At 38.6% G+C, this 27,612-nt stretch overlaps 1 protein-coding gene across 10 annotated transcripts in view; it reads right to left on the bottom strand.

Moving 5' to 3' along the window:
• Positions 1–27,612, bottom strand: part of LOC138736914 (PC3-like endoprotease variant B) — a 1,109,211-nt gene that overhangs the window by 707,780 nt on the left and 373,819 nt on the right. For all 10 annotated transcript variants that reach the window (XM_069887110.1, XM_069887113.1, XM_069887115.1 and 7 more), the window contains one exon: positions 15,733–15,815. In XM_069887110.1, the coding sequence (XP_069743211.1) occupies positions 15,733–15,815 (83 nt within the window). The remainder of the gene's footprint in view (positions 1–15,732; positions 15,816–27,612) is intronic.

Below are 27,612 nucleotides of genomic sequence, written 5' to 3'. Positions count from 1 at the left end.
GTTGCTTTTGAAGAGCAAATGGAACTTTTCTGCATGGATGGCACACATTTATCAACTCTGATCGTGTGTTCTCCTGGAAGGCAGCCTAGACCCTGAAATAGGTCATTGTGCTCTTTCATGAGTTCATCACTGACTGTCTCTCCTTCACTTTCAACAATGAGGACTCTTTCTCACAGGCTGTTAAACCTAGTATGGCCTGTATATCCTTTGGTACCACGACGAATGCTAGCATGTCCTCTTTGTCCTTGTGATTCACTTTGACCATGCATTCTCCTTCCACTGGTATATCGCTACCTGAATATCCTGTAACCACTTTTGTTCCATACATCTTTGGTCTGGGTGTAATCTTCTTAAAATTAGTCTCTGATATTACATTAATTTGTGCTCCGGCATCCAATTTAAATGAAATTTATATGTCTTGCACTTTTATTCTCAACATCCAGTCTTTATTTTCTCTCTTGTTTTCACTCACATTACATGTAAACTGCAGCTTCATTGGTGGATGTAATCCTTCCATTTTTCACTTTATTTGCTTCTGTTCACTGATCAGTTGCCGACTTTAGATTTTCCTTCTAAAGTATTTCCTTCATCACACTTCTGACACCATGTTTCATCTTGTATTCATATGTGTGAGGTCTTGGACAACACACGGATGAAGGAAAAGGTTCTTTAAAGTTGTTGTAAACAGCACCATGAAGCTGCAAGTCTCCATTACAGATCTTGCATGCTCTGTGTCAGTCTCCTGCTGGAAGCCAGTCTAATTAAACAGGAACTATAATCAGGCCTCGCTAGTGGCCATGCAAACATGCTCATAAGGCATGACCCGCCCTCGACATAAACATGTGAACCATTCCTAATCATAGTATACCACAGCAGTCAGGTCGTTACATGAAGTCACCTTTATTTATCATTCATACCATGCTCACACAGTAAAGACAAGATGGCATTTTCCAGGACCACATATTTCTGGGAATTCAGGAGTTTCTTGGCTTGGGGGAAAAACTGTTCTCCAATCTGGACGCAATGACCCGAGTGCAGCAGTACCACCTACCAGATGGCAGAAAGGAGAACAGTTTACATGAGGGGTGTGTGGAGTCCTTCATGATCTTTATTGTCTTTCACCTGCATTGAATGTTGAAGATGTCTTCATGGTAGGAAGAGAGCCCCCAATGATCTTTTACACTGATTTCACTTTCCTCTGCAGGGTCTTGCGGTCTGAGGAGGTACAACTTTCAAACCAGGAAATGATGCAGTTGCACAGGATGCTCTCAGTACATCCTCTGTTGAATGTAATGAATATGGAGGATGGGAGATTAACTTTCCTCAGCCTTCAAGGAAGTAAAGTTGTTGCTAGACTTTCTTGGCTATGGAGCTGGTGTTAAGGGTCCAGGTGAGATTCTCTGCCAAGTGCACTCTGTTACAAGCCCAAGTAACCCTAAATCCCAGCAGCAATAGATATTCACCACAACAAGTAGTTATTTAAACAAAAGTTGTTTTTAATTATCTTTAAACATGAAAACAGAATCAAACTTTAACTTACCACTATTAACTTAACTAACCCAAATTAACCCCCTCTTAATTCTAACCGCATGTGTTTGATGTATGTATAAATTTAAGAAAAGTTCTTGGGTTCACAGTTCAATCTCACTTCTCCTTCTTCCAAGTTTTCTCGATGCAGGCAATTCTTATACTGTGCACAGAATTTAACATGTATAAAGTTCACCAGACTTTGGTGCTCGAAAGGTAAATACTTACTGCTCAGGAAGGTTCTTGTAGGGTTTGCAGAGAGAGACATTTGTTGTTCCAGGATGTCCACAACTGAGGTACCACCATGAGTGACCTCAATGTCTCGTTGATGAAAGTTGACCAAGCAGGGTTCTCCAGATGGTAACCTCTTTCTTTCAGGCTACCACAGAGTACCTTTCTGTTCCTTTTATTCCAAGAGAAACATCAGACAGATAGCACTTCCAGCCATCTGCCACTCTGGAGTTTCTATTTCACTTCCAACAAACTTCTCCTGGTTTGATACAGCTGTCTCTCTCTCCATCTGAGATTCAAAACTGCCACCATCCTGTCTTTCTCTCTCTCACTTGCAAACCCACCCCCCCCCCACCAACCTTCTCCAGTGAACAATAGGAGTTAGTCTTCTGCTTCCATCAGTTGTTTTAGGTAAAGAAGAACCTCTCAATGACTTTTGAGTGAGCACTTTGCAAAGAGGTCAAAAGCCTTTAAAAAAGGTCCAAAACAGACAACCTGGCTCCTCCAAGACAATAGTCCATTCATTTCATGACATCATATTAATTAGCACCTACTTATGAAATGTGCATAGCATTCTCCATAGTTTCTGTAAGGTCACTGAATATGAATTCTTCAGTATTTCAAATAAGATCTGTTTTAAAGTGTGTGTATGTAACCTACTCTAATTTTACCAATTTATTTCCCAGGAACATTGCCAAATATTCCATCACAACTCCAAAGAACTTTTTTTTTTATTTTAAAATTTTCATACTGTGAACCATATCAATGAAAATACATACAAACATTTCCCACTTAAATATACAGTGGCACTTTCTCTCCTTTATCCCCCTACCTTCCCTCTCCCTCCCCTCCCCTCTCCAAACCCATTTAACGTTCAACATATACAATACAATAAAACCATCAAACAATGTCATCACACAATGAAAATAAACAAGAAAATTGTGTCATCTACTTCTACACACTGGATCAAGTCATTTTGTCTTCTTATCATTTTATCATTTTAAGGGGTTGAGGTCTGAGACAAGCCCTCTCTGTTGTGTTCCATGTACGGTTCCCAAATTTGTTCAAATAATGTGACTTTATTTTTTAAATTATATGTTATTTTTCCAATGGAATACATTTATTCATTTCTATGTACCATTGCTGTACTCTCCGGCTCTCTTCTGATTTCCAAGTTGACATTAGACATTTTTTTGCTACAGCTAAGGCTATCCTAATAAATCATTTTTGCACTTCATCCAGTTTGAGGCCTAATACTTTACTTCTTATATTACTTAGAAGATCTCTGAATTTTTTGGTATGTTGCTTTTTGTGATTTTATTTAATACCTGATTTAGATCTTCCCAAAACTTTTTCATTTTCTCACATGCCCAAATTGCATGTACTGTTGTTCCCATTTCCTTCGTACAGCGAAAACATCTGATAATGTTAGATCCCATTTATTTAACTTTTGGGGCGTGATATCTCTTCAATCTGAGGCGCCTGCAAGCTCACACCAAGACAGAAGAGCAACTTGTCCGTGAACTACTCTTTGCAGACGATGCTGCTTTAGTTGCCCATTCAGAGCCAGCTCTTCAGCGCTTGACGTCCTGTTTTGCGGAAACTACCAAAATGTTTGGCCTGGAAGTCAGCCTGAAGAAAACTGAGGTCCTCCATCAGCCAGCTCCCCACCATGACTACCAGCCCCCCCCCACATCTCCATCGGGCACACAAAACTCAAAACGGTCAACCAGTTTACCTATCTCGGCTGCACCATTTCATCAGATGCAAGGATCGACAACAAGATAGACAACAGATTCGCCAAGGCAAATAGCGCCTTTGGAAGACTGCACAAAAGAGTCTGGAAAAACAACCAACTGAAAAACCTCACAAAGATAAGCGTATACAGAGCCGCTGTCATACCCACACTCCTGTTCGGTTCCGAATCATGGGTCCTCTACCGGCATCACCTACAGCTCCTAGAACGCTTCCACCAGCGTTGTCTCCGCTCCATCCTCAACATTCATTGGAGCGACTTCGTCCCTAACATCGAAGTACTCGAGATGGCAGAGGCCGACAGCATCGAATCCACGCTGTTGAAGATCCAACTGCGCTGGGTAGATCATGGCTACAGAATGGAGGACCATCGCCTTCCCAAGATCGTGTTATATGGCGAGCTCTCCACTGGCCATCGTGTCAGAGGTGCACCAAAGAAGAGGTACAAGGACTGCCTAAAGAAATCTCTCGGTGCCTGCCACATTGACCACTGCCAGTGGGCTGATATCGCCTCAAACCGTGCATCTTGGCGCCTCACAGTTCGGCAGGCAGCAACCTCCTTTGAAGAAGACCACAGAGCCCACCTCACTGACAAAAGACAAAGGAGGAAAAACCCAACACCCAACCCCAACCAACCAATTTTCCCTTGCAACTGCTGCAACCGTGTCTGCCTGTCCCACATCGGAATTGTCAGCCACAAACGAGCTTGCAGCTGACGTGGACATTATCCCTCCATAAATCTTCGTCCGCGAAGCCAAGCCAAAGAGTGAGAACCAATTATATTGTATCATGCATAATCTCGTATTTACTATATCTCTCATCGTTCCAGAGCATAACTTTTCCTATCTTTCATCTTTTATCTTTATGTTAAGATCGTTTTCCCACTTTTGTTTGGGTTTATAGCTTATTTCTTTATTTTACTTCTCTTGCAGCTTGATGTACATGTTTGTTATAAATCTTTTTTATTATCGTTGTTTCTGTAATCACATATTCAAAGCTGCTTCCTTCTGGTAATATCAGTCTGCTTCCCAATTTGTCCTTTAAGTAGGCTTTCAGTTGATTGTATGCAAACATTGTACCATGAGTTATTCCATATGTGTACTTCATTTGATCAAATGTTAATAAATTATTTCTCAAAAAACAATTTTCTATTCTTTTAATTCCTTTTCTCTCACATTCTCTGAAGGAAAGGTTATCTATTGTGAAAGGGATTAGTTGATTTTTCATCAATAATAATTTTGGTAGTTGGTAATTTGTTTATTTTCCTTTCTTAGTGAATCTTCTTCCATTATATCGTGTAAATGATGCAGTTCTGGTGAACTTTTATACTGCACCAACTTTTCATCTCACTTATAAAGTATATGTTCCGGTACCTTCACCCCTTTTTATCTAGCTGAATCTTAGTCCAATCTGGTTTTTCCCTTGTCTGATAAAAATCTGATAAATACCTTAATTGTGCTGCTCTATAATAATTTTTAAAGTTTAGTAACTGCAAACCACCTTGTTTGTACCACTGTTCATTTATCTAACGCTATCCACGGTTTCCCCCTTTTCCAGAAGAATTTCCTTATCATTTTCTTTAGTTCATTCAAGAATTTCTCTGTTAAGGGAATTAGTAACGATTGAAATAAGTATTGTATCCTTGGGAAGACGTTCATTTTAATGCATTTTACCCTCCCTATCAATGTTAGTGGCAATTCTTTCCAATGTTTTAAGTCTTCCTGTAAATTCTTCATTAATGGCTTCATTATCGGTTTGCTTGCGTTTGCCATTTAAATGGTGATTCTTTTTAAAATTCTGTATAATCCGCATTACTCATTGGCATCGCTTCACTTTTATTTGTGTTGATCTTTACCTCGATATTTCTCCACATTCCTTCAATTTCTTATGTAGTTCTTTTATTGATATTTTTGGTTCTGTTAAGTATACTATGATGTCATCTGCAAATAAACTGATTTTATACTCCTTCTCCTTTATTTTTATCCCTTTTATTTTATTTTCTGTTCTTATCAGTTCTGCCAATGGTTCTATTGCTAAAGCGAACAGTGAGTGGACATCCCTGCCTAGTTGACCTACTTAATTTAAATTGGTTCAATACATATCAATTTACTGTCATCTTCGCCAATGTTCCATTATATAATGCTTTAATCCAATTAATATATTTTTCTGGTAGGTTGAACCTCTGTAATACTTTGAATAAATAATTCCATTCTACCCTGTCAAAGGCTTTTTCTGTGTCTAAAGAAACAGCCACTGTTGGTATCTTATTTCCTTGAACTGCATGAATTAAATTAATGAACTTACAGACATTATCCACTGTTTGTCTTTTCTTAATAAATCTAGCTTGATTTTGTTTTACTATATTTGGTACACAGTCGGCCAATCATTTTGGTAATAATTTTGCTATTATCTTATAATCTGAATTAAGTAGATATTGGTCTATATGATACTGGTGTTAGTGGATACTTCCCCGTCTTTGGTATTACTGTAATTATTGCTGTCTTACATGAATCTGCCAAGTTTTGTGTTTCTTCCATCTGGTTCATTACTTCCAGGACAGGAGGAATTAATAACTCTTTAAATGTTTTATAGAATTCTATTTGGAATCCATCCTCTCCAGGTGTTTTGTTGATCAGCAGCTTTTTTAAAATATATCCTGTACTTCCTCTATTTCAAATGGTTTTATCAGCTTGTTTTGCTCCTCTTCTTGCAATTTCGGCAGTTCAATTTTAGCTAAAAAACTCTTCAATATTGTCTTTTTTCACCTTATTCTCAGTTTGGTATAATTGTTCATAAAATTCCTTAAAGTTCTCATTAATCTCCATTGGATTATATTTGTTTGTCCTTTTTCCTTGATGCCAATACAGTTCTTTTAGCTGGTTCTGTTTTGTTGCCAGGCTAACATTTTGTGAGTTTTTTCTCCAAGCTTGTAATACTTTTGCTTTATTTTCATTATGTTCTTCTCTCTGTTATACGCTTGTAATGTTTCATATTTTATCTTTTTGTCCGCCAATTCTCTTCTTTTTGTTATATTTTCCCTTGTTGCTAGTTCCTTTTCTGTACTTACTATCTCCCTTTCCGACTGTTCTATTTCCCGATTGCAGTCTTTTTTCATCTTATTTACATCACTTATTATCTGCCCTCTAATGAAAGCTTTCATTGCATCCCATAATATAAATTTGTCTTCCACTGATTCCGTATTTATTTCAAAGTAAATTTTAATTTGGCACTTAATAAATTCTCTAAATTCCTGTCTTTTAAGTAGCATGGAATTTAATCTCCATCTATATGTTCTTGGTTGGATGTCCTCCAGTTCTATTGCTAATAACAGGGGTGAGTGATCAGATAGCAATCTAGCTTAATATTCAGTTTTCCTAACTCCGCCTTGAATATGGGCTGACAACAAAAAACATATCAATCCTTGAGTATGTTTTATGCATACTTGAATAATATGAGTATTCCTTCTCCCTTACGTGCTGTCACCTCCATATATCTATAAGTTTCATTTCCTTCATTGATTTAATCATACATTCTTTTTGCTAGTCTTTTGTCCAGTTTTATCCAACTTTGGGTCCAAAGTAAGGTTAAAATATCTTGCATAAACTTTTGATCCTCTTCATTTGTACATATGTATTGATCAAATTCCAGAATTCTGAAAATATTTGACACTTTATCATTACATATCTCCCTGGTGGATCTATTATTTCCTCCTCTATTTTGATTGGTACATTTTTATTGATTAATATAGATACACCTCTGGCTTTTGAATTACATGATGCTGCCACTATGTGCCCTACCCAATCTCTCCTTAATTTATTATGTTCCACTTCAGTTAGATATCTTCTTTCTTTGGCTTGGCTTCGCGGACGAAGATTTATGGAGGGGGTAAAAAAGTCCACGTCAGCTGCAGGCTCGTTTGTGGCTGACAAGTCCGATGCGGGACAGGCAGACACGATTGCAGTGGTTGCAGGGGAAAATTGGTTGGTTGGGGTTGGGTGTTGGGTTTTTCCTCCTTTGCCTTTTGTCAGTGAGGTGGGCTCTGCGGTCTTCTTAAAAGGAGGTTGCTGCCCGCCAAACTGTGAGGCGCCAAGATGCACGGTTTGAGGCGTTATCAGCCCACTGGCGGTGGTCAATGTGGCAGGCACCAAGAGATTTCTTTAGGCAGTTCTTGTACCTTTTCTTTGGTGCACCTCTGTCACGGTGGCCAGTGGAGAGCTCGCCATATAACACGATCTTGGGAAGGCGATGGTCCTCCATTCTGGAGACGTGACCCATCCAGCGCAGCTGGATCTTCAGCAGCGTGGACTCGATGCTGTCAACCTCTGCCATCTCGAGTACTTCGACGTTAGGGATGTAAGCGCTCCAATGGATGTTGAGGATGGAGCGGAGACAACGCTGGTGGAAGCGTTCTAGGAGCCGTAGGTGGTGCCGGTAGAGGACCCATGATTCGGAGCCGAACAGGAGTGTGGGTATGACAACGGCTCTGTATACGCTAATCTTTGTGAGGTTTTTCAGTTGGTTGTTTTTCCAGACTCTTTTGTGTAGTCTTCCAAAGGCGCTATTTGCCTTGGCGAGTCTGTTGTCTATCTCATTGTCGATCCTTGCATCTGATGAAATGGTGCTGCACCAGTTAGATATATTTCCTGCACAAATGCTATGTCATTTTTTTTCTTTTTTCAGGATATTTAATAGCCTTTTTCATTTAATTTTGTTATTTATTCCATTAATATTGATAGTCATATAGTTTAACATGGCCATCTCATATTCTGTTTACACCTCCCATTTCTGCTTCCTCACCACCACCTTCCCCCTTTTCCCCATTTTCATCTCTCATTTTTCCCTTTTTGAACTCAATGTATGATAACATTTCTGAAACATAAAATACTTCAACAACTCCCACATCTAAAATTCCCTAAATCCCAAGTGTCCCATCCTCTCTAAGTTGCTCTTATCCCTTGCCAGGCAACCACAACTCCCCTCTCCATTTGGATTGCGAACCCGCTCGCGTGTCAACTGATTTCGCAGTGACTGATATTCTCTCCCACCCAACCCCCTCCTGAAAATTCTTTTTCTTCACATTTAACAAAGCTCACCCTCTTCCCCCCCCCCCGACTTTCTTTCTTCCCTTTTCTTTCCCTTCTTTAGTTCTTACTTATACATTATTTTTACATCTTTATATGTAGTTTGTCATCATTCTTCATTCTTGTTACATCTCCTCATCTCTCCTTCTGTCCTGCAGGCATTCTGCAAATTCTCGTGCTTTCTCCGGAGAACAGTCTGTTTTGCTCCCCCAGGATAAATATTTTAAGCACAGCTGGATATCTTAACATAAATTTATAGCCTTTTTTCCATAGGATCGATTTTGCTGTGTTAAACTCCTTTCTCTTCTTTAGGAGTTCAAAACCCATGTCTGGGTAAAAAAAATATTTTTTGAACCTTGTATTCCAATGGTTTTTTGTCTTCTCTAATTTTATTCCTTGCTCTCTCCAGTATATTTTTCCTTGTCGTGTATCTCAGAAATTTTACTAAAACAGATCTTGGTTTTTGATGTCTGTGGTTTCGGGGCTAGTGTTCTGTGTGCCCTTTCTATTTCCATTCCTTCCTATGTTTCTGCCATTCCCAAGACCTTTTGGATCCATTCTTTTATAAATTCTTTCATATTTGTGCCTTCTTCATCTTCCTTTAGGCCCACTATCTTTATGATATTTCGCCTACTATAGTTTTCCATTATATCCATCTTCTGAGCTAACAACTCCTGTGACTCTTTAACTTTTTTGTCACTTTCTTCCAATTTTCTTCTTAAGTTGTTCACTTCCATTTCTACAGCTATTTCTCATTCTTCTACATTTTCTAATCTTTTCCCTATTTCTGTCATGACCAGCTCTATTCTACTCACTTTTTCTTCTGTACTTTTCATTTTTCTTTTCATTTCACTAAATTCTAATGTCATTTGTTCTTGAATTTTTTAAAAAATCTATATCCTCTCCATCTACTTTACCTTCTATTCCTCTGTGCAGAGCTTGGTCTTATTCTTCCTCTTCTTCTGTGTCTGGACCTGTGTTTGTGTCTTCTACTTCTCTTCTTTGTGTCTCTTCTGACTTTCTTATTGACCTGCTTGCCTCACTTTGCTGGGTGTTTTTTTTTGCATGGCTTCTTGTTGTTGGTCCTCTTTTTCTGGGCTAGTTATCTGTTGGGCCTCATGTTGCTGTTCTTCTTTCCTATCACTTCTTTTCCTGTCGCTTTCCTCTTCTTCCAGCTGAGAGCCCTGCTGTTGGGCATCTCTCAGCTGGTCACGCTGTGTTAGTTTGCTCCTCAGCTGGGCCCCCTCCCGTCGCTGTTTTCTTTTTCCTTAGTGTGTGCATTGCGCACTTTTGTTTGGCTCAGAGAGCCATTTTTGCAGTCCAGCGGTCAGGAGGTCATGACTCTGCGGGGTCGTCACCAACTTTGGGGAGCAGGCTCTTTTCTCCATGACGGCTCCCTGTTTCTTCGTGCAGGTAAGGCCTTCTCCTTCCTCCTCCGGCGTCTTTTCTTCTTTATTTCCCGTTGTTTTTGCTTTTTCCTTCTTGGGTGCCATTTTCTTTCTTTTCTCCAATAAATATCTTAATTTAATATAATATATAATATTTTAATTTAATATAATAAAAATAAAAATCTTTTATTTGTTGGGTTTTGTGTTTCTTGAACTTTGTGTTTTCTTCACTTTATTTCTTCTTTTCTGGAGAGCGCTGGTATTCTCCTACCGGCCACTACTTCATCACATGACTCCTCTCAACTCCAAAGAATTTGATATTCTTGACAACCTCAACAGTTGACATGACAATGGTCAGCGGAACATGGCCCCCCAGGTCCTCCTCAAATTGACAACCATCTCTTTTGTTTTATTAACATTCAAATACAGGTTGTTGGCTCTGCACCAGTCCATTAGCAACTGCATCTTATTTCTGTACGCTGACTCATCGTTCTTACTAACAAGTCCTACCACGATTGTGTCATCAATGAACTTAATGCTATGGCACAAACTGTGTTTCTCTGCACAGTCATGGGTCAGCAGAGTGAAGAGCAGTTGACTAAGCACACAGCCCTGGGACTCCATGCTCAGTGTGATGGTCCTGGAAGTGCTGTTACTCATCCGGACTGCCTGAGGTCTCCCTGACTGAAAGTCAAGAATCCAATTGCAGTGGGAGGTGTTTGGACCCAGCAGGCCCAACTTCCTTATCAGGTACTGAGTTGAATGCCAAACTGAAGTCAATAAACAGCATTCAAACATATGAGTCCTTGTTTTCCAGGTAAACGAGGGCTAGATGGAGGACAGTGGCAATGATATCATTCATAGATTGGTTGGATCTATATGAAAACTGCAGGGGGTCTAATGACGGGGGCAGCAGGATATTGATGTGCCCCATAATGTGCCTCTCGAAGCACTTCATGACAATGGATGCGAGTGCAACAGGACGGTAGTCATTGAGGCAGATGACTTCTTCCGAACGGGGACAATGGTGGCAGTTTTGAAGCACGTTGGGACCATGGCGCTTCTCAGGGAGATGTTAAAGATGTCAGTGAGAACAGATGAGCCACTCATCCCCTGAGTGCTCTGCCAGGAATGTTATCCAATCCAGCAGCTTTCCGTGGGTTGATCTTGCCTAATTCTCTCTTCATATTGGCCACTGCAAGACACAGCACTCGATCATTTGAAGGAGAGGTGGTCTTCTTTGCCAGATTGAGCAACAGTTTTTTCCCCCAAGCCATCAGGCTCCTGAATTTCCAGAATATATGTGGACAGTGTACCATGGACTTTTATTGTATATGACTTAACATTTCTATATTTCAATGTGTTTAACTTCTATTCTAAAGTATATTTATGTAAATATGCTCTGTGGTCCTGGAAAAAAACTATCTTGTCTTTACCTTACAAGCATAGTATGAACAATAAATAAAGGTGACTTGACTTGATTGTCGTGAAAAAACAGAAATGCTGGAGGAACTCAGCAGGTCTCCCAGCGTCCATAGAAGTAAAGTTATATTATCAATGTTTCAGTCTTGAGCCCTACTTCGAGGTGTGTCATTTCAGGCCTGAAACGTCGGTAATATATCTCTACCTCCTATGGACACTGTGAGACTTGCTGAGTTTCTTCAGCATTTCTGTTTCCTTTACCATAAAATTCCACCAGCAGCTCAATGTTTGCAAACAGATGAGATATTTGATAAATGGTGGCTAAGGGGAGAACACATTCCCTTTTAAAAATAGCAACATAGAAAGCTGAGCCCAGTAAACTATTTAATAGGGGCAATAAAATTTATTAGGCAGTTGACAGTTTGAACTTTCAGTATGAAGTTCTTTGCTACTGCAGTGAGATGGCACATCTGCCCTTTCTCACCTTTTAACCCTTAAAGTGTGAATCTCAACATTTGTTATGCTAACCATATGAAATTACTGGTTTATTTAATTGAGAATGTGTTAAGAATAGTCTATTAACAAGCTCTGAGCTTTGAGCTGTGTGTCTACGGGTCATTAGCAGATGATTAATGGTGAAGGTTGCTAAGTTAAAGGGCATGCGGTCATCAGAACATAGGGAGAATTGCAACTGAAAAATAACAATATTTCACATTTAACAGCAATTCACTGCTGCTAAATGAAGAGGATTTGTTTTGTTTAAAATGCATGAATTAAATTTATCCTGAACAAAAAATTAAATTTCAACAGATTTCATCATTGCTTCTTTATAAAAGTAGGAAAATTTCTATATCAATTTGTGGTTAAATGCAATATTTTATTTTTCACTTCTCGTCAAGTTCTAATACTTAACAGTAAACATTTCTCCCCCACCCCACCCCACTGATCCATTAAAACACTGCTTTCAAACTTACATTGTTCATCCTGGATCACTCCAGTTTCTCAGTTGCACAGAGGTCTGAAAATTGAACTCTTCAAAATAATGTGTAAATTATGCTAATATAGCCAATGAAGCATTTAACTTCTAAAGACCTATGTCTGAACAGCTACATTAATTGAAAAATAAACATATTAAAATCATTTCTTGTACAACTATGTGACAGCTCTATTGCCAGTATTTCTGGTTTTCCACATTCGATCATCATTAAATATTTATCTTCCCTTTACTGTATGAACAATGCATAAAAAGGATGTTATTTTTTTTCTGGAAAACACTATTAAAATACTATTAAAACAATGAATTGCACTAGTGCAATCTAGAAATGCAAAATACCCTCTTCAGGAAGTGGATTGGACCATCCGCCCCTGTGCTGAAGTGCAGATGCTAGAATGGTTTAAGCTTTCAGGCAAAATTATCAACAACCTGCTGTACTTCAATCATGTTGATGCTATGGTCAGATAAGTGCACTAATCTACTACCTCAGAAACTGAAGGATACTTGACACATCCCCACTGTTCCTTAACAATTTCTATAGATGCACCATAGAAAGTATCTTGTGGTTTACCAAAGTGCTGGAGTAACACCAGGTTATGCAGCATCCATGAGGCCATTTCTGATTCAGGTCTGAGTCCTTTTTACCTGAAGCTCAGGCCCAGAACATGACTGCCTTTTGCTTTTCCATGGATGCTGCTCATCCTGCTGAGTTCCCCCAGAAGTTTGTCCACTGCATTAGAACACAACTGTTTGTTTACCTCCATTGAATGTAACGTGTCCAGATCCATCACAGCTTAGTATGCCCCAAGCTTGTAAGAAACTGCAATGAGTTGTGACTGCATCTTAGACCATCATGCAAACCAACCTCCCCTCCACTAATTCTATCTTCAGGCTGTCTCCTGCTGCTTTGGGAAAGCAGCCAACATATTAAAGAACACATTCTATCCTGCTTACACTCCCTTCTCCCTGCTTCCGTCAGGTTGAAGATACATGAGTTTGAGAACATCCACCTCCAGATACAATGATCATTGTTATCAGATTCACAAATGACCCTCTCATTGATAAAACATGATGCATTGCACTGTTTATCAGGAGTTTTCTCTTGAACACCATCTCCTGCATGTTAGTTTTTTTTTAATGGGTTGACTTGCTTGAAAAGCACTCAAAACAAATTGTATCTTGGTGCACATGTCAATAAACAAGTTAATTCAATCCAATTGTTGGTAGAGTTGCCTTCTATTCCAGGTAATTCAGATCCTGCCACACACATCTGGAGGTGAAAGGCAGGTATTCAGATGGAAGATTGGGTCACGCAACCATTCAGTCCATCATTCAGTTAGATCAGGGATGATTGAGCTTGAGACTGTCATGAGACTCTCATTTCTCTCCTAAACTGATATTCACATATAAAGCGCAACAATTAGTAGAAAATGTACTGTTTTCCTTGATGAGTCCAGGAGAATGCCACCTTATCTTAAATTAGCCAATGCAGCATGGCCTGTGTTTGGAAACTTGTTGGTTGATATTGTTGAATACCAGATGTAGAGGCAAGTGTAATTACGTGGAAAATCATCAGAAAAGCAAAAATAAATTCAAATGATTAACAGTTTTGAAAGTTGGAACTTTACAAACTGGACTTATTGCTTGCAGTATCACATTCCGAAAATTATTGCAGCAACACAGAAGCAGAACAATGATGAAACATTTATGAGAGATTGAAATAATGAATTCTCAGTATTGGGTGAACCAACACAAGCAGATTAATATGAGCAATCCATTCCTCATTCTTCTTTGCATTTGCACTAATTTTTCCCTTGAGATTCTAACCCTATTTACTATTAATTACCCCGAAAGCATATTTTTGTGTCGCATTTTTGTACAGCACATCATTGAAGCACTCCACCCTCTTCCAAACTGAGAGGTAATATATCTCTTTCGCAAAACGACTAGACTCCAAAGCAAATCTTCATTTATTTATTCATCCTAATCATTCATTATCCAGTCATGAGTAATAAATAAGTTGGCTGGAGCTTTATTTTGGGAAATGAATGCTAGTTTTTGGGTGCTGTGTTGAAGTAGTGCAATAAGAGAGCTTTCGTGTATCTGATTGGTGGGTTGGGTGAATAGAATCTCATGCACAGATCTAATATCATGAAGGGGTGGAAAAGCTTGGGCAAAATGCATTTTTTATGGACTAATTTTTTTGAGAATCTGAGCATCACTGCCAAGACTAGGATTAACTATCTATCCTCATCATCTTTGAGAAGGTGCTGATGAGCTTTTGCCAGAAATTTCAATGCTTCTGGTGGCACTGCTCACACAGCACTGTCAGGTAGGGAATTTCAGGACTTCAGTCCAGAAATGCTGAAGGACCCGCTGTATATTTCAAAGCCAGAATGGTGAGTGACCCAAAGGTGAACCGACAGATGATGGTGCTCTCATGCACCCACCACCCTTATCCTCCTTGATGATAGAGTAAACAGTTTATTTTGTAGATGGCAAAACAATGTAACCCCTATGTTCCATTAGTGAAAGAAATGAATGCCTTATAATGATGGACGGACACCAGACAAGTGGCCTGCTTTTACCTGAACTTTGAACTTCCAGTGTGATATTCAGATCATAGAATCCAACTATTAACAATTTTCTGCATTACAAAATCTTTTATCATTCTTGCTCTTGCTAATTACCTCATTTGCTGATCCCTTCTCTTCTTCCAGATCCAGGACCTCCCTCATTCTTTTGACTTCCTCCTGAATCTTCTAATGCGCTCCCAAATACATTCCAAACCCAATCTATTGTGGCATTTTTAGTGTTCTAGGATAATCCTCTTCTATATAACTAAAACATCAGTTCCATCCACAATAAGTACCACTCCTTGAAAAAGCATGGGCTGGTTTTGAAAGGTACAGACTAGGTCCGCCTCCCTACTGATACATTAGTCATCGAAGAACACACAGAACACTGGCAGCATGAAGAAATCATTCTAATGCACAAGGCACACATGGTTGGTGTGCTGCCTGCATTTCAATCAGTGGATGCAAGTTAATCATCCATCACGATCCGTGAATGCATCTTTTGGAGCTTTCCAATTTAGCTCTCCTTGTTTCAAACAAGGCTTTGTTCAGCAAAATTTCTGCCAAGTAACAAGGAAGGCAGATCATTCAGGGAAAGATAATGGAAGTCATGTTTGTCATAAAATAAAACTTTAAAAATGTCAATCTTTCCTCTAATTACAAATAGAATACTTTAATGTCATGTCAAAGCTTTACTGACTTGGAAGGCCTTAATTTTACAATACAAGTAGCAGATAGTCAGTGATAGGGAAACATACCGAAATAGCTTCTCTCTGTTTGAAAGAGTGTCTTTCTGTAATATTCCATGTGCTCCGCGAATATCAAAACTGGCACGAGGATCCTGAAAAGAAATTAAATTACTGTTTTGTAATAAATACATGATAATTCAATCATCATCAATTTCACAATTAATATTATCCATTCACAGAGAAACCTTTGATCTGCCCCAGACCTTAGCCCATAATTTCTAGTTCTTATTCCACCTCTGTATTCCTCTTGGGCTCTTCTTTGAATACACTTTGGTATTGTCTGATCTTGGAAGCTAAGCAAGCACAGGCCTGGTCAGTAATTGGAGGGGAGACTGCATAGGAACACCAGGTGCTGTAGGTTTCTGTGAGGGGTGCTGGACAAAGTGGTGATTCTCTCTCTGCATTACAGCAGACAAAATTTAAAGAATTTCACATATGTTACATTCTGAATGTATTATTTCACGGCCATAATGGAACCTTCACCTTTATCTTCTTACCTTTATTCCCTCTTGTCTTCCTGTGACCCAGTTTTCCCTCTTTTAGGACTCCTCTCTTGATCACACAGATCTCTCTCATCTCTAGCCAAATTTTCATTCTTTCATGTCCATTCCATTCTCAATTAAAAATTGTAGAGACTAAAACTATTGCTAACCTAAGATCTTCACATTAATATCGACAAACCCTGTCTAGCTGAAACAGTTCCCTCAGAATTTTGCAGTTCTATTTGAATGTAGACAAATTTTCTCAGCTTAAATATTGTTCATTACAATGTTTCACTGCTTCTTGTTTTGCAATATATACTTCAGCAATTTGTTTCTGCAATATCTAACTCTGCTTTTATACCTCCAATTCCGACTATTTAAATACTCTGTAAATCCCTCTTAACTTTGAACCCATCAAAAACTTTGTTACTGTTGTCCAAATTCTCATTTTCCCTTTGCACCTGTGCTCCTGGTGTCCTAATTCACCAGCTTGAAAGCCTAACCTATATGTTCTGTTCACCTTGGTAGTCATGCTCTTCACCACCGCTGTAACCTCCACTGGTCCTATAGTCCTCCAAGAACTCTTTACTCTGCCTTCTTCAATCTTTTACATGTTTACATTCCATCTACCAACCATTAGTGATAGAAGTTCCAAAAATTTCAGCCTATAGAGCCAGAAGTTCTTGCCTAAATTCCTTTACCTTCTTTGCCCCAGATCTTGAAGCATATCCCTAAAAAATTTGGCAAGATTTTAATCACTCCTCTGAATATTTCCATTTTAGTTTGACTTAATTTTTCAGTGGATAACTTTGATTAAATGTCTATTAAATGCTTCAGGGAATTTTCTTATTGTTACTGAAACCTAGAATTATATGTTATACAAGACTTTCCATTCAGAGATTTACTAGCATTTGTTTTTCTGGAATGCTTCCAGAAACTTTAGCGCTTTATACTATTTACCAGAAAAACTTGCATTCCTCAACAATTCAATATCCCCCATATTTAGGAACACAATACGACATTGTCCCATAGATTTTAAAAAGAAACATAATTTTGTTCAGACAAATAAAAAAGTCTTCTGAAAGTTTTAAAAAAAGAAACCTGTTGAAGAACAAAAACTACTAGAGATAGGCAGCAGGTCAGTATCTGCAGAGAAGTATAATGTAACTGTAATGATAAGTTAACAATAAACTGAAATTCTGGATTGAACAAAATAGATTTTGAGAGGATAGGCAAAGGATATGACCCAAATCCTTCAGTCAATATTAAGGCTTAAAGCTTTCACAATCTTTCAGTGAGCTGCATTTGTGATTAGGGATATTGAGTACTCTGCAAGAAATCAAGGGCCACAAGCAATGAAATGACTCTTCAACAATAGGATGGAAGAGTCCTTCTGAGGCATCTCACCATTAATGGTTTCTTTGCTGCTGATGCCAAAATGCTAAATCGGAGCAGCACCTTGAATGTTCAGTTCCAGTGAAGTCAGTGCTGAAGGAAGTGTGCATGCACACTCTACCTCTGATGTCCCCTGAACCTGCATTTACCAAGTATACTGATGACGAACACAGGTGGTGAAAACTAAACTGCAGCTAAATGCAAAGACCTGTTTCTTTCTCATTTGCAACAGCAGATTGTTCTTTTCATTTTGTTCAGAAATGGTTTTAGTTGACAAGAGATGAGAAAGCTAGATGGCTTGGGAACTGGGCCTACTTGCTCTCATTCCGGGAGATAGTGGCTCAGGATTTGCAGTCAGCGTTGATCTCCTGTAATCGATGTAGATTTCAAACTAATTTCCCAAGTGGTTTCTTCAGCAGAAATGTATCAAGAGGAGGCAGTTCCATCTGTCATAGAGAGACCCTGAGCCTCTTGTCACATGGGGCAGGTGAAATTGGTGAGAGAACAAGCCTCACATATTGAACAACTGAGATCATCTGTCACTGATATTTTGCCACACCCTTTGATGCAGTTGCCTGTCAGATGCAAAGAAAGCGTTTCCACTTTCGAGGCAATCCACACTTGGAGGCATGGATTAAGAATAAGGAACAGGTCATATCAAACAAAGATGACAAGGTATTTCTTCTCTCAAAGGTTAGTAATTCTTTGGATTTTTCTACCCCATAGAACTATTGAGGTAGAATTATTCAAGGCCAAGATAGAATGATACAGAAGTCAAGGATTATGGGAGGGAAACAGGTGGAGAATGAAGTTGAAATCAATTATGGATTAGTGATGATTTTATTGATTGGCACAGAAAGCTTGAGCAACTGTATGTCCATTTCTGCTCCCATTTTTACATGAAAAATATTGCACTATTGTGGCTTAAAGACAGTTTCCTCCCCAGAGCTCTTCAGGCTCCTGAATGAATCCCATCACTGTCATGCTGCCCTTGCTTGGTGGTAATTGAACTCATTTCATTGCAATGTATACTCTGTAATTGTGCTCTTTACAGCTGTATGAATGTAAGTGATAACCTGTTGGACTGCTCGCAGAAGAAACTTTTTTCTTTTTTTTTCTTTTTAATTTATATTTATTTATTTTAAACAATACAAATTTAAAAATACAATGAAAATACACTATGATGTGGTATACATGGCAATTGCACAATTGGTATATCAAGACAAGTATATAGATTGAATAAAAGATCCATTAATCATAATCCGGGTAGTATATTATATTCAAACAAAAGGAAAAAAAAAGAAAAAAGGGGTAAGAGAAAAAGAAAATAAAAAGAAAAAATCACAACCCTTTCGCTTACCACTGTTGTATGATGTTATACTGTATATTCTTAGCATTAAAATAAAAGCAAAGGGAGAAAAGATATCGGTCAGACAGTCAAATTACGTTCATCAATTATAAATTGGGAAAGTGAGTCATGAATGACTCCCACAACTTCTGAAATCTTATACCTGAATTGAATCTTTTCCATATTCAGACAGTCACTGACCGTGAGTGGGCAGATCAGCATCCATCTATTTAAGCAAAAAAGCATGTCTTTTACAAAGAAAAGTGTATGACTCTTAACTGAAGACAAAAGAACATCATCCTTTTCATTTGTTCAAAAGAGAGCAACCAAAGGATTTGGCGCTAACTTTTATTAAGAATTAAAGATTGGGTGTAGAAGATCTCTCTTCAGCACTTTTCCAGATTAGGACAAGTCCAGAACATTTGAATTAAGGAAGTTTCTCCTCTCTTGCACGAGAACCTGTATCCGAATATAAGCAAGACAATTTAGCCTTAGAAATGTCCTCTCTATGTGTCACATTGAATTGCAATTAGCAATGATGCACATATAGCGAAGAGCTATTAACCATCTTAAAAATAACATCCTAATTTCATCTAATATAGTCAAATTTAGGTCCAGTTCCCCGGCATTTTTAATTTTAAGAAATGAGGCCTATTTTAAATGTAATAGCTTCTCATAAATGATAGATATTAAACCTTATGAAGGGGCTGAAAACTGAAAAACTCATCAATAAAATTTGTTTCAGACACTTTAGGGAAATCAGAAATTTGAGACTGAAGAAAATGCTGGACTTGCAAATATCTGAAAAAATTAGAGTTAGGCAAGTTCATCTGATTAGAAAGCTGATTAAATGATACAAAACACCCATCAATTAAAAGATCTTTAAAACACTGATTACCCACTCTACCCCATTGCTGTAAAACAATATCATGTAAAGAAGGATGAAAAAGGTGATTAGATAAAATATGACTTAAAAGAGAAAAATTATGAAATGTAAATGTTTTCTAATCTGTGCCCAAATTCTCACAGAGTGGTTAAAAATGGGATTATCTATTAATTTAATTGGAAGAATTAGGAATGAAGAGCCAAGAAGCACTAAATTAGAGATATTTTGGGGGGAATTTAGCTCCATAGACACCCATAATGGATGGTCAGTATAATTATGAAAATATGGCCAAAACTTAAGATATTGTACATTGACCACTCAGTAATAGAGTACTCGAGTACAGTAGTAGAGTACTCGAGATGGCAGAGGTCGACAGCATCGAGTCCACGCTGCTGAAGATCCAGCTGCGCTGGGTGGGTCAAGTCTCCAGAATGGAGGACCATCGCCTTCCCAAGATCGTGTTATATGGCGAGCTCTCCACTGGCCACCATGACAGAGGTGCACCAAAGAAAAGGTACAAGGACTGCCTAAAGAAATCTCTTGGTGCCTGCCACATTGACCACCGCCAGCGGGCTGATATCTCCTCAAACCGTGCATCTTGGCGCCTCACAGTTTTGCGGGCAGCAACCTCCTTTGAAGAAGACCGCAGAGCCCACCTCACTGACAAAAGGCAAAGGAGGAAAAACCCAACACCCAACCCCAACCAACCAATTTTCCCCTGCAACCGCTGCAACCGTGTCTGCCTGTCCTGCATCGGACTTGTCAGCCACAAACGAGCCTGCAGCTGAGGTGGACTTTTACCCCCTCCATAAATCTTCGTCCGCGAAGCCAAGCCAAAGAGAAGAGAATAGAATCTAAAGTTAGGTAGAGCCAAACCACCATCCCTCTTGGGTTTCCATAAGAAAACTTTGCTTAGACAAGGGTGTCTACCCTTCCATATATAAGACAATATATTTTTTCTTTCTTCTTTGGCTTGGCTTCGCGGATGAAGATTTATGGAGGGGTATGTCCACGTTTGCTGCAGGCTCGTTGGTGACTGACAAGTCCAATGCGGGACAGGCAGGCACGGTTGCAGCGGTTGCAAGGGAAAATTGGTTGGTTGGGGTTGGGTGTTGGGTTTTTGCTCCTTTGTCTTTTGTCAGTGAGGTGGGCTCTGCAGTCTTCTTCAAAGGAGGTTGCTGCCTGCCGAACTGTGAGGCGCCAAGATGCACGGTTGGAGGCGATATCGGCCCACTGGCGGTGGTCAATGTGGCAGGCACCAAGAGATTTCTTTAGAAAGGGCTTTGGCAAATAATAGAGCGCCTCGGATGCCCCCCCAAGTTCCTCAACATGGTTATCCAACTGCACGAAAGCCAACAAGGTCAGATCAGATACAGCAATGAGCTCTCCGAACCCTTCTCCATTGACAACGGCGTGAAGCAAGGCTGCGTCCTCGCACCAACCCTCTTTACTATCTTCTTCAGCATGATGCTGAAACAAGCCAATACAGACCTCAACAATGAAGACAGTGTTTACATCCGGTACCGCACCGATGGCAGTCTCTTCAATCTGAGGCGCCTGCAAGCTCACACCAAGACACAAGAGCAACTTGTCCATGAACTACTCTTTGCAGATGATGCCACTTTATTTGCCCATTCAGAGCCAACTCTCCAGCGCATGACATCCAGTTTTGCGGAAACTGCCAAAAGGTTTGGCCTGGAAGTCAGCCTGAAGAAAACTGAGTTCCTCCATCAGCCAGCTCCCCACCATGACCACCAGCCCCCCCACATCTCCATCGGGCACAGAGAACTCAAAACGGTCAACCAGTTTACTGACCTCGAAAGACAATAGAACTGATCAAGCAAATTGAAAAATGATTTAGGAATAAAAATTGGTACAGATTGAAAAAGATACAAAAATTTAGGCAAAATATTCATTTTAATAGAATTGAAATGACTAACTAAGGAGAGAGACAATGGTGACCATTGAGTTAAGGACGGCTTCACTTGCTTGAGCAAAGCAAGATAGTTTTCCTTAAAAAGATGGTTATGATTTTTTTTTGTGTAAACACCAAATTGGTTTCTAACCATCTTAAAAGGAAAACCAACATACAGTGGCATTGGAGAATTTAAAGGAAAGAGTTCACTTTTGTGCAGATTCAATTTATAACCTAAAAATTGACTAAATTGTGAAAGTAATGTCATCATGAGGGGTATGGAGATAATCAGGTCCAAAATAAAAACTAAGAGATCATCTGCATAGAGAGAAACTTTACGTTCAATTCCCCTCTTACATATCCCTCAGATATCATACACTTGAAATGAATTCATAATAGTATTAAAGATATACCAGCTTTGTTGAATGACTCCAGAAGATTAACCTGTCTAAACAAATTCACTAACATAAGACCTGAGAGAATTATTTTTAAAATTCCACTGGAAACCCTTCGGGTCCTAGGGACTTCCCAGTCTGCAATAAAGAAATAGCAGCCATTATTTCCTTCTACGAGATAGGTTCATCTAGTTTAGATTGACTATTTGAAGGATTCATGGGAATATTTAACTGAACTAAAATGTTCTTCGTCAAACTACTGTCATTTATAAGTTGAGAGTAAATTTTTTCTAAATGTATCATTTATCTCAGAATGATCTGATGTTACCATTATTTTTACAAATCTTGGTAATGTGTTGTTTAACTCCAAATCCTCTCAAATGGTTGGCCAAGAACTTACCAGATTTATCACCATGAATGTAAAACTGACTCTTAGACTTCAACAGTTGACATTCCAGTGGATATGTTGAGAGAAGATCAAATTTAGTTTGAAGTTTGATCTGTTTTTTATATAATTCCAGATTTTTAGTTTGAGAATACTCTTGATCTATTTGTTTGATTTGGTTAATTAACTCAGATCTTTCTTTATTAGTCTTTTATTTATTAACACTAAAATAAATAATTTGTCTCCTGAGGAAAGCTTTCAAGGCATCCCATACAACTAACCTGGAAACCTCTGGCAAAACATTAGTATCAAAAAAGAAAGCTTTTTGTTCTTCCATAAATTGAACAAAGTCATTGTCTGAAAGTAAAATTGAATTGAAAAGCCAATGTCTTTTTACTCGAGGATAATGTAAAAGGGACATGATCAGATATCACAATACTGTGATAATCAAAAGAATGCATTAGTGGAATTAATTGATTATCAATAAGCAAGTAATCAATACATGAATAAGTATGATGAACATGTGAGAAAAAAAACTCTCTATTAGTAGGTTGAAAGAAATGCCAGACATCCAAAATACCATAATGTGATGAGAGAGAATAATTTAATGAGGCAGATTTACCTAATGTGGCAGGGATAGTGGATGAACGATCTAAAATAGGATCTAACCAGCAGTTAAAATCCCTGCCTAAAACAAACAAATATAAACTTAAATCCGGCATTAAAAAAAATAATTCAACAAATTGAAACATTCAGAAATGTTCAAAAGTTATTAAAAATCTACTCAGATTTTAAGAATATGAAAAAATGTTAAAATCTAATTGATCAAAGACATTTAAATAAACTCAGTTAAAAATAAGTGCCTGGGACTTCATAAATGACAAAGTATTTCCAAAATGTTATGCTCCTTCATTGGATTCTGATGAGGAACCAAAAGACAGCAAAACAATCCCAAACAACAGCTTTCAATTTAGGAATGTTTACAACTATTCAAGTTACAGTTATTGGGAAACTGACATGCAGGAAGTTACCGTATCTTTTCAGGACTTTGAAAATTGATATTTTGAAGAATAATTGAGCTACCTTTTGCACAATTAGGCATGTGATGCTTTTAAATGTTTGTAAAACAACAGATAAACAAACAAAAACCTGCTTGAATATTTTGCTGTTTAAAGTTAAATACTGCCTCTGGTGCAATCAATGGGTCCTTTGATTTAATTCGTTTTGTGGAAGGATCTACACTATTTGGTTGCAGAATTGAATGCAGCAAATTTCCAAAAAAAAACAATATTCAAAGAGTCAAAACCAATCTTTAACATTCAAGAAATTTCATGTATAGGCAAGAAAAACTTTTAATTGCAACCCTAGTCTGCCTTCAGTTGAATAAGCAAGGCAGGTTTTTTCATTCATCCCAACCTCAGTTCCAATGGCTTGCATACATCTCGCTGTCAACTCCTGTATATATGCAGCTCAATCCCACCTGCTATTGAGCACATCACATTTGTCAAACTGCTATCTCCTGTATAGATAACATGAACTGGGTGAGTTGTGAGCCCACTGTTGCAAATGAATCCATATATTTATGAGGAGGGAGCAAAGCATCTCTGGACCATTTACCTCGAGCATATGGAGCCTTTACCAGTTACATATTGCATCATATATCATCTTCTGACTGTACTTACACTGAAAATTCACAGCAAGGTTTCTGTCTTTGCTGCTGTTTGACCAGGCTGTGAAATGATCCCCTAGTGCCAGAAATGATCAGAAATTAATGTCACCATCTTGATATCAAAATTACATTCAAGATGGCCTTGAACTATGACATATGCTGATGATCCTATACTTGTATACTTGTTTAGTTGTAGGATACTGAAATAACTCCACAATTCCCCAAGGCATGATGTAAGCCATAAGCCGAGGAAGAGGGGGTGTGAAGTGAGAGAGAGAGGTTCTAACAAAACATAAATAAAAATTTTCCACACTGAAATGTTTAAATCTCATCAGAGATACCGACACATCCTACAGAGTGAGAGGGGATTTCAGAGAACGACAAGCCCTGTCTGATTCATGCTCTGAGACAGTGTAAGCAACGGCACGAGCAGAGATTTCAGAATCAGTTAGATCTGTCTTGCCTCTGCATCAGGGAATAACGTATGTGACAGGTGATAGAAAGAAAAAGAGAGATGGAGAGGAGAAAAAGAATGTCCCACCCCAAAAGGATGTAAAACAAACTTCTGTAATGAGATTTTAGATCCATGTCAGTAGGTCCTTTGCAGACCATTAAGGTAAAAATTCAAGTTCAGTTGCATTTGTTCTTTGGATGACAGAATGAACCTGGTGGTAAGGAACGCAGGCATTACCAAATCATGTCATTGCTACATGAGCCTGAGGGCATTTAATTCTCTATGTTTCTATATGATGTGACTGCGTTTTGCCAATATTACTGGATAAGTAATAATGCCTTTGAGTCAGCTGGGAATGAGCACTTTGACCAAATGTTTAGGAGAAGTTGGATCAGAGAGACCTGGGCAGTCTGGTGAACTCTGATGCCACAGGAAGACATGAATATCACAGAGACAGTCAGACACTCTTTTCCCTTAATGATGTTCCAAACTGTTGATTTCAGTAATCCTAAGGTTGGGTGATGTCCCTTATTGTTTTATTCTTGTTTTTCAGCCTCATCATGGCTTATTTGACTTACATTGGCAAAATGTCCTCATGTTGAAAAATGGCAACTATAGACTCCAAAGGTGATCAGAAGCTTTGAAGCTCTCTTATACCTGCACTATTGAAGCAATTAAACAAACTTGAATACTCACAAACACCTGTGAAGCCAAATGTCCCGATCATTATGGTGCCCTGAAACGAGGGGACTATGTATAAAAAGTGCTGTAATTTCCACATGGTCAATCCAAAATGTATACAAATAACTTTGAAAAAAAAATCGGGAATGTGCACTTTAATTACACGTGAATTGTTTGATTACAAATTTAAAACTGTGGAACTCAAGGGCAAATAAATGTCTTTGTCTCAAACATTCTGGAGGGCATTGTAGCTTAATATCACAAACCAGAAATTGGATTAAGGCCATGTCTTTTTTTTAGGTGACTATAACAATTCTAGGCCTTCATTCTTTGAAGAGCAAAAATTCTCCTCCATTGCACTGATTTGCACTATTGATCAGTAACACTTACATCAGCAGTGATGAAGGGCTGGTGATGAAGCATATCAGCTCCTGTCTGAGCAGCGACATGGATACATTCCAGTTCGCTTGTTGTAGTAACAGGTATTCTGTGGATGCCATCTCAATGGCTCTACACAAAGCCCTCCATTAATCAAGATGCTCTTTATGGACTACAGTTCAACACTTAACAGCATCATCCCCTCAAGACTGATCACCAAGCTTCAAGACCTGCGACTCAACATCCCACTGTGTAATTGGATCATGGATTTCCTCACCTCCAGACAACAATTAGTGAGGATTGGGCAGAAAATTTCCTTCACAATCTCCAGCAGTACTAGAGCACCATCATGGTCTGCAGTCTTAGCCACCTGGTCTACTCACTATACACTCACGACTGTGCAGCTCGGTACAACAAATAACACTACCTTCAAATTTGCAGACAATACCATTGTATAAAGAAAGGTGATGAGTCAGCATGCAGGAGGGAGATTGTAAACTTGGCTGAATGGTGCACCATTGACAAGGTGCTGATTGTTGACTTTTGGAAGGCAAAGTCTGAGGTATACAATCCAGTAATCATAGGGGAATAAGAGGTGGAGACGGTGAGCAAATTTAAGTTCTTGGGAGTCACTATCTCATAGGATCTTTCCTGAACCCAACACACTAATGGCATAATGAAGAAAGCACATCAGTGCCTCTACTTACTGAGGAGTTTGCAGAGGTTTGATATGACACAGAAACCTTGGCAAATTTTGACAGACGTTTGATGGAAAGCGTGCTGACTGGCTGCATGACAATCTGATATGGGGAAACCAATAACCCTGAGTGTGAAGCTCTGCAAAAGGTAGTTATCACAGCCCAGAATATCACCAGTAAAACCCTTCCCACCTTTGAGAATATCTACATGGAACACTGCTGTCAGAGAGCAGCAGCAATCAAGGATCCACTTCACCCAGCACATGCTCTATTCTCGCTGCTGCCATCAATAAAGAGGTATAGGTGCCACAGGACTTGTACCACTATGTGCAGGAACACTCCACCATCAGACTCTTCAACATTAAACTCAATCAGAGACTCATATAAGGACTCTTACTTGTGCACTTTATTGAATAGTTGTATTCTGTCTGTTTATATTCGTTATCTGTTTACAGTTTTTATATTTGTTACATGTATACACTGTGTACAGTTTTTTTTGCAATACTAATAAGGGGTAATTCTGCCTTGCCCACAGGAAAAAGAATCTCAGGGTGGTATGTGACGGTATGTATGTACTCTGAGTATAAATCTGAAATCTGATTAATATTGTACTCGATCAAAACATTGCAAGGTACAAGTCTTCTCAAGTGCCACCTGCAAACATTGGTTGTTGCAAATTAACTGCATTTGTCCGTCAATGACTGAACTTCAGAAGTAATTCATTTCTGATGTAGAGCTTTGGGACAACTTAAGGATGCCTTGGGATTTAAACAACTTCATTTTTCTTCTTTTTTTCTTTATTGAATATGCAAATTCCAAATCCAGGGTATGAAGAGTTTAATTGTAATTAGTAGTTAATTCAAAATTAATTACATTCAAGAAATAATTAATAAGTTTCATTAAAACTGAAAAACACCTTGGTTGATTAATCTGAAACCCTGAGGAGTAATTTCATAAGATTTTCTTCCCAGTGGGTAAGAAGCATGCTTTTGTAAAACCACCCACTTATGTTATCTACCAAGCCATTCACATTTCTCTGAGATTAAATATAGCTGCTCCACAACATTTATTATATGATTCACAGCATAAGCTCATCATGCAACTATATATTTTCTGGAACAAGACTACCATACCAATTTTATGTCTTTCCAAAATATATGGTTGATATAACCATGATATATTTTTTAAATTCTACCTTATTAC

This window comes from Narcine bancroftii, chromosome 6, assembly GCF_036971445.1.
Source record: "Narcine bancroftii isolate sNarBan1 chromosome 6, sNarBan1.hap1, whole genome shotgun sequence".
NCBI lineage: Eukaryota > Metazoa > Chordata > Chondrichthyes > Torpediniformes > Narcinidae > Narcine > Narcine bancroftii.
Note: the sequence above shows the minus strand (reverse complement) of the source record. Positions and strands in the feature narration are given on the sequence as shown.